At 35.7% G+C, this 12,428-nt stretch overlaps 1 protein-coding gene across 1 annotated transcript in view; it reads right to left on the bottom strand.

The window, feature by feature from the left end:
* Positions 1–3,636: 3,636 nt before the first annotated feature.
* The window catches only part of Klhl1 (kelch like family member 1), a 232,484-nt gene continuing 223,692 nt past the window's right edge, over positions 3,637–12,428 (bottom strand). The window contains exons 10-11 of the mRNA XM_057786305.1: positions 10,223–10,394; positions 3,637–4,674 (exon numbers count right to left, since the gene is read on the bottom strand). Coding sequence (XP_057642288.1) covers positions 4,615–4,674; positions 10,223–10,394 — 232 coding nt within the window. The 3' untranslated portion in view covers positions 3,637–4,614. The remainder of the gene's footprint in view (positions 4,675–10,222; positions 10,395–12,428) is intronic.

Raw genomic sequence — 12,428 nt, 5'->3', positions numbered from 1 at the left:
GACAACTTATAAACTCAGCCCTTGTTTTTATCAGTTGCTGGATGAGGGTTCTATGGTGATATTTAATATATTCATCAGTCTGACTACAGGGCAAGTCGAGATTGGGCCACCTCTCCTCTATTGCTTAGGGTCCTAGCTGGAGTCATGCTAGTGGATTCCTGGGAACTTCTCTAGAGCCAGGTTTCTGCTTACCCTTTAATGGTTCCCTCAATCAAGATATCTCTTTCTTTGCTCTCAACTCTGTCCTTCCTCATTCTTGAGTATCCCATTCTCTCACTTTTCTCCTTCTCCCCTCTTTTTCACTTTCTACCCTCCCTTCTTGCCCAACCCCCATGCTCCCAATTTTGTCAGGCAATCTTGTCTGTTTCCAATTTCCAGGTGGATCTATGTATGTTTTCTTAGAACTACACGGAAGCACTAGACTGAGCTTCAGAGGGTTCAGTTGAAGAGTGGGAGGAATAAGAATGTGAACAAAGAGGTCAAGACCATGATGAGTTTACCCACTGAAACTAATAGGAGCTCACCAAGTCCAGCCTGACTGGGAAGGACCAAGCATGGGACCAAACTGGTCTCTCTGAGTGTGGTTGACAGTTGCATGACTGGAGCAGGTTGAGGGGGCACTGGCAGTACCCCTACTGCATGTACTGGCTTTTTGAGAACCTATTCTCTTTGCATGGATGCCTTGCTTGTCCTTGAAATAGTGGAGGAGGGCCTTGGACCTTCCACAAGGCAGTGTGCCTTGCCCTCTCTGAGGATTGGATGGGGTGATGTGGGAAGTTATGTTGAGGGAATGTGGGGGGAGTAGAGGGAATGAGAATTTGAATTTCTATGTATAGTAAAAAAAGATATATATATATATATATATATATATATATATATATATTCCCTTTTATTAGAGAACACTGGATGAGTAGGAGGTGGGGATAATATAGAAAGCTGACTGAGAAAATGGATATGTCCTACCCTGATGAAGGAGGAACTGAGCTAGCTAATATCAATAGGGGGATTTCTAGAGAGGGACAATCTCAGGATGCAGCTAATCTTCAGGAGGAAGCTGTGGTTGGTAAATTCTGAACACATCCTCAGTGTCTTTACATGGACAATAAAAGTGTTTGCCGTTCTCCTGGACCGGACCTAGTGTCCTTGACATGGCTGTGCTTATGTCATGAATGCTCAGTCATACAGGGGTATGCTCACTCCACACACAGTCATAAAAATGTAAACAAATTGTAATACATAATAGAAAGAGTTATACACTCTGTATGGCTATAGATATCTAAGAAGAACCAAGAGAATTTGGGGGTGTTTTTTTTTTAACACATTCAGTTCATTTAATGTTTCTATAGATTTAAAAAAACCTATATTGATCTTATAATTTTATCTTCAGAACATGAAAGGATCAACAAGATCATTCCTTGTTTTTAAATTTTGTTTTATTAGTATTTTGCTAGCTAAATATGCAAAAGTAAACTTTTTTGCTATTTATATAAAATATCTTCCTTTTTTGAACATTATATATTAATTGCTTTCTAAAAGTCACTCTATGAGTATATATTCCACACTTTCTTCATCCATTCTTCCATTGAAGGACACCTAGGATGCTTCCAGGTTCTGGCTATTACAAATAATGCTGCTATGAACATAGTTGAACAAATGCTTTTGTCATATGATAAGGAATCTCTTCGGTATATTCCCAGGAGTGGTATTGCTGGGTCCAGGGGTAGGTTGATCCCAATTTTTCTGAGAAACCGCCACACTGATGTCCAAAGTGGTTGCACAAGTTTGCAGTCCCACCAGCAATGGATGAGGGTACCCCTTTCTCCATACTACTCTGCAGTAAAAAACAATGACTTCTCGAATTTTGCATGTAAATGGATGGAAATAGAAAATACTATCCTGAGTGAGGTAACCCAGACCCAAAAAGAAGATCATGGGATGTACTCACTCATAATTGGTTTCTAGCTACGGATAGGGGGCCTCTGAGTCTATAATATGTGGTCCTAAAGAAGCTAAACAAGAGGGTAAACCCAAGGAAAAACATATAGTTATCCTCCTGGCTATGGGAAGTATACAAGAGTGCTGGGCAAAAAATTGGAATCTTGGGGGTAGGGTAGGATGGGGGTAAGGGGAGATGGAGAAAGAAAAGTGTGAAGTGGAGGATGAGGGGAACTTGGGGAAATGGGATGATTGGGGATATAGGAAGGTTGGATAGGGGAGCAGGGAAACTCATATCTTAGTTAAGGGAACCACCTAAGGGTTGGCAAGAGACTTGAACTTGGGGTGGCTACCAGATGCCCAGGGCAATGTCCCCAGTTAGTTCCTTGGGCACCTGAGGATAGGGAACCTGAAATGAACCTATCCTATAGCCATACTGATGAATATCTTGCATATCACCATAGAACCTTCATCTAGCGATGGATGGAGATAGAGACAGAGACCCACACTGGAGCACCAGACTGAGCTCCCAAGGTCCTAATGAGGAGCAGAAGGAGGGAGAACATGTACAACGAAGTCAGGACCATGAGGGGTGCACCCACCCACTGAGACAGTCGGACCGATCTATTGGGAGCTCACCAAGGCCAGCTGGACTGTGACTGAAAAAGCATGGGATAAAACCGGACTCTCTGAACATGGCGGACAATGAGAGCTGACAAGAGGCCAAGGACAATGGCACGGGGTGTTGATCCTACTTCATGTTCTGGCTTTGTGGGAGCCTAGACAGTTTGGATGTTCAACTTCCTAGATCTGGATGGAGGGGGGAGGACCTTGGACTTTCAACAGGGCAGGGAACCCTGACTGCTCCTGGGACTGGAGAGGGAGGAGAAGAGGAGTAGGGGGGAGGGGGAGAGGGGTGGGAGGAGGGGGAGGGAAATGGGAGGCGGGGAGGAGGCGGAAAATTTTTTTTCAATAATAAATAAATAAATAAATAAATAAAATAAAAATAAAAAAAGTCACTCTATGAAACATTAGATAAAATTATAATGGTGTGAAATTTTGGATGTGTCTATGTGTTTGATGTCTTGGGGTCAGAGGTACATGTGAGTAGTGACATATCAATAGAGGCCAGAGGACAAATTCAGCTGTCTTTCCTTGCATTATACCATGCTTGAGATAAGTCTCTTCCTGCTCATCAGTGCACAAGGCCAAACTAGTTGGTCCTGGGGCTTCTTGGGCTTCTTCGTTCTCTGTCTCCTTCCTGTATGTAGGAATATGTGGATGACAGAGGCAAGATACAAGATCTGCTTTTTAATGGGGCATAGGGATTTGAACTTAGATTCTCATACTAGCGTGGAAAGTACTCAATACATTGTGCCAACTAATATGTTTCTACTACTAGGAAATAAATAATACATGGTGCCCACTCAAAAGTATTGACCTTGTATCAGAGGAACATAGAAAACATAACTCACAAAATGAGAGCAGATATTAATAAATTTTATGCAGATAAACACACACATGGAAAAACACACACACCTATAATACAATAACCTAGTCAGTTTGTTTTACCTTTTCTAAAAGACAAATGAAGAAAGACACACTGATAAAAGCAAATGCTCTATCTTTTATTAACTAGTCTTATAATTTAAGTGATATGTACTAATGATGTTACATAAAAGTTCTACAATTGGTTTTACAAACATTTGGTTTAAAATAATGTGCATATCAGTATAAGATGTGTGAACTGGGTAATGAGAAATCTGTTTTCAGTCATCCTTCTAGCAGTTATAATCATCCCAATTTAATGATTTGGAAACTTCTGTCTCAAAATTCTACCTTTTGTTTTAAAGGACAAAGTTCTAAGGGTCTGGAGCATGCAGTGGGTATAATAACATCCAAAAGAACTAGCATCCATGCTTATACTGAACTCTGCACGAGGCAAATGCCCAGAGCTGTATTGACTCTTTGGCTCAGTGTGTTGACAATGCAAAGCGATGCAGAAAGCTTAGTGCGGTCTTTTGGGTTTGCCAGTTTCAGACTGACAACACAGTTGCAATATAATCCAGCCATTATCTTGGATACAATACGCAGCCTAGATTAGCAGGGCAGTTTGTTTTCTGAATGCAAGAGACAAACAGTCATCTGTCTCTCTAATAGTTTTCAAAGCTGAGGAAAATAAGAAAGAAGCACATTTGTTCCAACAAAACATTCTCCTTCCTAAGTATCATCACATCTGATTAGGAAAACATCAAACCAATCAGATGTTCCCAGATGAAGCATTGTGACTTCTACTCTTGGCAGCTGGTTGGATGTCCTCACAGAGTATAAAACCAGGTGAGTGATCTGTCATTAAGGAACTCTCTTTATTATATATATTTATATGGGTCTCTTCTGATAAACCAGGCTTTGGTAACTCTAGTTATCATATGCTACAATGCAGAACATTACCAGGTATCATTTCTGAACTAACTAACCCTTGGCCCCTTGATGTGTCTGTGTTTTCCTCTTTCCTATAATTCTGTTTGATCTTCTGCTGCTTTTGGCTCCAGCAGGTAAATCTATAAAAATCCTGTTCCTGAGGGGTTTTCATCTCAGGAAGTTCTTTCTCATTCTTACCATATAATATAAAATAGCCACAGTATCAAAGAAAATCCTTCCAAACATTATACACAGTAGTCAAGGCTGCTTGATGACAACCACACAGGCACCTGCTCTGCCGATATTCAAGGAAGCCATCTGTTGAAAAAGATGGAACAAAAGACACAGGTTACTCTCATAGGACTGTACATAAGTTACGATATATTTTCAAATCATATATTATATGATATATTTTAAAATCATATAATATACATATGTATATCATAAGTAAATGTACATTACCCCATTACAGCTAAATATAGCATAAGACTATGAAAGGACTGAAAATTCTACTTTTAAAATTATAATTACTTTTTTATATTAGTGTGATAAAACATAGAAATTTTTAGCAAAAATCTAAAGTTTTGAATGAAATAAATTTAAAATAGAAAATTACATCAAAGATAACATATATTATGTTTCATATAATAATGGTGACACTGCAATCACTTTAAAGTTATTTCCATAGATATCATATTGAATTAAACATATTACACATTCATCCTAGGCAGATACCTCACAGAAAGTATATTAAATATTTTTCAGGAATAGTACATAATTACTTAATGATACACTCTTTGCTAAATGTGTTTGCAATATGATCCTCATTAAATTGAACATGTAGAATTTCTAAAATGGTCCTGATTATAAAACTGTTAGATATGTATTAAAATAAAAGTTTCAAAAACTATCTAATCAAATGTATCCTTTTGAGTTATAATTCTTTTTATTGATTTTTTATTGAGCTCCACATTTTTCTCTGTCTCCCCTTCCTGTCTCTCCTCTCCCCTTAAACCCTCTCCCAATGTCCTCATGCTCCCAATTTACTCAGGAGATCTTGTCTTTTTTTTTTTAACTTCCCATGTAGATTAAATTTATATATGTCTCTCTTAGGGTCCTCATTGTTGTCTCGGTTCACTGGGATTGTGATTTGTGGGCTGGTTTTCTTTGCTTATGTTTAAACATGGAGTTATAATTTTATCTTGCATAACAATGATTTATCTTTCTCCTAATCATTTTATGCTTTAAAAGTCCAATAATTGAAATATAATTCTTATTTTTTAAAGCTATTCATGTTTTTTTTTGTTTGTTTGTTTTTGTTTAGTTGGTTTTTCATTTGAAGTTGTATTCTGTCCTTTCAAGGTCTGTGAAGAATTGTGTTGGAATTTTGATGGGGATAGAAACCCAATAAATTGCTTTTTGTAGAAAGCCAATTTTACTATGTTAATCCTATGGATACATGAGCATGGGAGATATGTTCATCTCCACATCACATCTATAAGCCCAATTGTCATCAGAAAGGCATGATCCAGAAATTGATGGGAGTGGCAAAGACCCACAGACAAAGACTAGCAAGAGCCAGGGAATCCCCACAAAAGAGGGAGAGGAAGGAATACAAAAGTCAGAGGGGTCAAGGACATCAGGTTCACAGAATCAAATTATCAGGGCTCACAAGGGCGCACAGAGAATGATGCAACAATCACAGACCCAGTAGGGGTCTGAGCTAAGATCTTTGCGTAGATGTTATTTTTGAGTAGGTTAGTTTTCCTGTGGGACTCCTAACAGTGAGAAAGATAGGTTGGTGAGTGTTTCTGACAGTTTTACTTGCTTTTTAAACGATTTTCTTCCTACTGAGGTCCCCTTGTCCAGCTTTGATAGGAGGGTTTTTGCCTACCTAGTTTTATTGTAATTTGTTATTCCATGTTTGGTTGGTGTCCTTGTGTTTTTAGGGGGTCGCTAGTTAGTTCCCTGCCACTTAGCTCTGAAATAATTACACAGAAACTGTGTTATTTAATCACTGCTTGGCCTATTAGCTCTAGCTTCTTATTTGCTAACTCTTACATCTTAATTTAACCCATATCCTTTAATCTGTGCATCACCACGAGGTAGTGGCCTACAAGCAAAGTTTCAGCACCTCTGTCTCTGGCTGCTCCATGGCTTCTCCCTAAATCCTCTCTTCTTTCTCCCACTATTCAGTTTAGTTTTCTCCATCTTGCTCTGTTCTAGCCTATCAGGCCAAGCCAGTTTCTTTATTAGTTAACCAATAAAAGCAACACATAGACAGAAGAACCTCCCACACCTCCCCTTAAGGGCTGTTTGTTTGTTTGTTTGTTTCTTTGGGGAGAGTGTCATGAGGGATGGGGAGCTTGGATGATTGTGAAGGGAAAGGAAACTGTCATCAGGATGTAATGTATGAGAAAAAAATAAAAACAAAAGTTAAACATCCTTCATTATCTATTCTCTTAAAGAGAGGATCATTTGCAGGCTTTCTATTCATATATAATGTACTACCTGTTTATCTCCCCAAACAACGTTTTCCAAATTATCTTTGCTCAGTGAAAGTTGGCAAGAGTTATTACTCCAGCTCTTACATATGCTAATTTTTAAAAAGCTAAATAATTCCTGCATATTTATCGGCTTAACTTACTTTTTCTTTTTAGACCACTTTCAACATTACATTTAGAGCCTAAAGTTTTCTATGTAATCCATGTAGGCTATATCACAGTGATGAGTATTTCCTCAGCCAAATATATTATATTTTTGAGATCAATTGATGTGGGATGTTGTTTTTCATGCTGTGATTATGTTTTATGACCTCTGGTTAACAAAGAAGCTGATTTGGCTTATGTCAGGGGAGAATAGAGTTAGGTAGGAAATCCAAGCAAAGATACAGAGATAAAGAAGGTAGAATCAGAGAGATGCCAGCAGATGCAGGAAAAGCAAGATGTTAAGTCACAAGAAAAATTATGGTAAAATATAGAATAATAATAATGAGTTAATTTAAGTTGTAGGAACTAGTAAATAATAAGCCTGATCTATTAGGCCAAACAGTTTGTAATTAATATTTAACCCTCAAAATGGATATTTGGGAACTGACAGGCAGGAAAGAAACCTCCACTTACAATCTTTTAAAAACCTCCACTTACAATCTTTTAAACAGTGAAAAGAGATTATATTTTGTTATTTGAACTAACTTAATTCATATATCCTAAAAACTCTTATTATTATTTCCTCAAGCATTATAAATTTCATTGTGGTGACCAGGAAAGACTGGTCACAGATTCCATTAGTACAGTCAAGCAAAGGTGTATTTGTGGTACCAGGTTTCTTAGTTACTTTTCAAAAATTCCTCTTTATAAATTAGGTCCATATAAATTTCACTCCAGCATGAAAGAATAATGATAATAATCAATTGATGTATGTAGCAAGTATCTACACATGCCCTACAGCATAAACATTCCACACAGTAGTGGCAGTAAAAAGACTAAGTGCTTTTACCTAGGTCAGAGATAAATGATAAATTTACTTTGTTGCTTGAAACACATATTTTCTAACCAAGTACAAGGGTTAAGCTTAATATTAAATGTCACAGTAAAATTCAATAACCTACATATGTGCCAATATGAGTATAATTTCTCATAAAACAAATGATGACACGGTTATAACAATTCTTATAATTCTATCTAACGTAGCACATTTTTTAAAACATGTATTCTTGGATATTTTCAAAGATAATAGATTTTCCTTATTTATTCTAAGGACTAGCCCTTTGTGGGGAAGCTAGTCAACAGATTTCATGCACTTTATTGTGTAAACAGAGCAAAAGTGACCAACCTCATTGGACAAAGTTAGACTAGAATAATGAACATTTCCAAAAGGTGTTTTATTTCATATATGCAAATTTATTTGTATGTGTCTGGGAGGTTTCTCCTGATAGGTACTAAAAAGTCTTAAAAGTCCAAGAGATGAAAAGATATAACAGCAAAATGTTTAATTTGGCATTTTTCTTTTGTATTTATGAATTGTACCAGTTATAAGGGTAAAATATTTAATTTAATAGTTTTAAAATTTATATTTACTATATTAAAACAAAAATGTAATGAAACTAATCTTCTGTTTGTAAACAACTATATGATCCAGAGATTTAAAATAACTGATGGAAAGATCCTTCAGGAGACTTTTACCTGTTATTAGCACTGACATTGTTTTGATTTCAATTTTAGAGACATGATGAGCACAATGATACTTTATCATAAATATTTAATGAAGATTTTACATTATATTTTTATGCAACTATATATTCCATTTACCTAACATTCCTTTTTTATTGGTACTGTGTCTAAACTTCATACCATGTAAGTGAGATTTTTTCCTAACAAATAAGGTGTACTGAATTCACACTATAACTGCTGTGGAAACACTAGGGACTCAGTAAAGTGAAGCATCAAAATATATCCTGGAGCATTTTAGTGAAATAATATATAAAAAATTCATTCCTGCTTTCTTTTATAGCCAATGCTGTTTGGGTAAATAATCCTTTTGAAACTGGAGTAAAAAGTGGAATGTCAAAGAATTCACTTCTAACAGTGCTCTTCCCCTCTCTCACCCCCCCTCCCCAATATCTTTCCTTTACTCCTCTAAGTCAGGCAAATATATAGTTTTGCTTTTGGAGAAGGAATTATTCACAATGAAGGTGTCTTACCCAACAATTGAACACAGATGCTAATCTAACTGAATGAGGCTGCTGAGATGAAAACATTACTAAAGATGGATTATCAATGATGATATATGCAAATATTATTAATGTATAGTTATTAAAATTTTCAGATAACGTTTTCTTTGTTTATATGACCCAAATCAGAACTGTCAATGATTAAATCATATAAGATTAAAACATATAAATTGTGTGTACTGTTAGTTTCAACTGAATAAAGGTTTTTAATTTTACACTGCTCATCAATGGCTACTTTGTTAATATCTTGCTGTTACATTTTTAAGAAAAAGGTAGGAAAATAAAAGGAACGTATACAACAACTGAATTTAAAGGAACACATCTGAGGATGTTTCCTTTTGTCTATTGTAAGCAAGATCACCATAGCTATGTAGTTCAGGATGCTTTCTTCTTTAAAGAGGTTGCTCTGTAGTTTTCTTGTTTCCTATTCTACTCCGATAGGTGGAGCTCTTCAAAGAGAATGGGACTTGTTTCATTCTATTCTGATCCTGAGTATGTAGCTCAAGTGCATATTCAAAAAATTCATTCAAGAGGAGCCAATCATTTCTCTTCAACTTGCTAGGCAATGGAGATTTCTATCTGATGAACACCAGGAAATCTGGATCCTTTTCCGTTCAGCTGGGGATGTATATTTACTCTGTTTTCTGCTTTTGACACTGAGATTATTGTTTACTGATTCTTACAGCTTTACCAAGTGGATAATCTCAACACAGAGCAATAATTTACACAGGAAAAAATTACTGTCAGGAAAGACAAATTCTGCAACCTCTGTGTTCTTGCTGCAGACATTTTTAAAATTAAATATCCTATTATAGCTTCATTTACAAATATATTATTCTCTCAATTTTTAGTTTTGGTCACTAAATTCCTTGTGTTCCTTGTATTGATTTATTAAAGAACATTGAAAGATGAATATATTTTAGGAATACAAATTTATTATGGTATTACATGCATGAGATAATAATACACAGAATTATTCATTTCTTGCATCTTTCACAATGTACAACTAAATTAGTCACTTTGAGGCAAAGTGGTTCTACAATATAGATTGCAATTAGGATAGTCATTCTCCATAAGGTGTAATTTAAATAAATTCTGTTTCACTTCCAGTAACTATACCCATAATAATGTTACCTGTGTCCACTCATTAGTTTGTGGATCATAGGATTCCATGGTGTTGAGGTATGTTTGCCCATCATAGCCACCAACAGCATATAGTCTATCACCAAGGAGACAGACACCAACAGCATCTCTAGGCATACTCAGAGGAGCCACCATAGTCCATGTGTCTGTTTTTGGATCATACCTAAAATTCAAGGACAATAAAATGCAAATTGTAATTATACTCAAATTTTACTCTAGGAATGATAACTTTTAAATGTATGAACTGAAAAATAAAATAAAGAAATTTTGTTCTCAAGGTCAAAATTTTGACAGATTAATGTTCTGAAACTGTTAGTCAAAATAATGGTCATTTTAATTTTTTAGGTACTTAAAAACCATAACTGGACCTTTAAATTGATAAAAATTCATTTGGTAAAATAAATAACTTTGTTTTCAAGTTGAATATTTGTATGCATATATCATTATTTTCCATAGTAATTGAATTTTTGTGCAAAATATAAATGCGATAATATTTAATGAAGCCAAAGTAATGGCTTAAAACTGGGAAGACCTCAATTTCATCAATCGGCAGATTCACTTATTTGAAACAGGAAATTTACTCCAGGTTTTCTAGAAAATAAATACATTTATGTTCCAAAATTCTATAGGTAATCTTGTTGTGGCACATACATGTTATTCGAGCATTTGAGAAGAAGAGGTAAGAGGATCAGGAGTCAAATGGACAATTTCATCCATGTACAAAAATTGAGACCAGCTTGGAAAACAAACATAAAATATGGTTCTAAAAAAGAAAATAAAAACAACTTTAAAAATATCTGATTTAAAAGAAAACGTAGCTGACTTTATGAAGCTGAATATTAAGTATGACAAAGGTGAGAGTGAGCTCTAAGCCAGAGTGGATGATACATATGCAAACGTAAATAAATAACATTAATATAAACTTTAAGAACCTAGCTCAATAAGTAGACAGACACAACTGAAAAGACCAGAACAAAGGAATTTGAGAGAGCAGTGAGCAATATGTCTAAAAAAATCTATATTTTAAAACTTAGGAAATAGTTCCAAGTGAATGAGAACTGTTATTGTGATGATATTGCTAAAATTTGGCCATGATGGATACAATGAGGTGTTTGGAACCAGGTAAGCAGAATTATTTCAATAATAGCAGCTGCAAACTCTTCTTTTTAAAAAAAAATCTAGCTATCACATATTATATATGTGTGTATATATATGAATTTCAAATGTATATTGTTGGGAGCAGTGAGACCCCAGATCCTGAATTTCTAGTAATCCCCTGATCTGAGTGCCTACAGCTGCTCTGAGTAAGAGACCTTCAGGAGTTCCTGATGGCAGGGGAGTGGTTTCTGGTGGGTTTGGCTGGGGCATGGCTATCTCTATATAATCTGCCCCTGAACACAATAAAGGGGGCATTCTTGGGGAATTCAAGGATGACCCGCGTTGCTGTCTCTCTGTCTGTGTGTGTCTGTGTATTTTAACCTCCAGCCCCCTTGCCCGAAGCTCGTGAACTGGGTGCCAGCGCACAGAGCACAGACACAGGGGCGCGGTGCATGGCAGTCTATCACTCTATAGTGGTTAGACTGGTACACATTAAGAGATAGAGTGAAACTTATTTTAGTTAAAAATGAATCACTAAACCATATATTTTCCTTTAATCTGAAATTCACAACTGATATTCCAAGCTAAATGTTAGCAAGAAAAAAGAGAAATAAATACTATGATTAAAAGAAAATATTTTATTTTTAAAACAGAAATGTATGTTTTTTATTCCAGAACTTATTTGGCTAGTAGAAAACCTAAACAATGGACTCCTGAAATAAACTAAGAAACAAAACTAGCATCAGTATATTAAAGCAAAGTTGTTACTAAATATGTGGGATGTATTTATAAACAATATTTATTTTACACAAAATGTTACATGCTTTTGATTGTCAAAAATGGAGGCATGTGTGTGATCAACTATTGACTCAATTCCTGCCAAAATTTAATCGTTGTCCTAGACTGTTAAGCACACATAAATTTGATTGGCAGACTGAGATTAGTCAATACAAAGCATTATGGAAAATAATGACAAGCACAAAGAAAAAGTGACAAGCACAAAGACCCACAACGTAACTACAATTATACAATACATTCAATCTCAGTCTTAAAAAATTAAAAAGAATATTTAGGCATTTTTACAAAGAATCTGAAGCAT

This window comes from Chionomys nivalis, chromosome 12 (genome assembly GCF_950005125.1).
Source record: "Chionomys nivalis chromosome 12, mChiNiv1.1, whole genome shotgun sequence".
Classification (NCBI taxonomy): Eukaryota; Metazoa; Chordata; class Mammalia; order Rodentia; family Cricetidae; genus Chionomys; species Chionomys nivalis.
The sequence above is the reverse complement of the archived record's forward strand: the minus strand, read 5'-3'. Positions and strand labels throughout refer to the sequence as shown.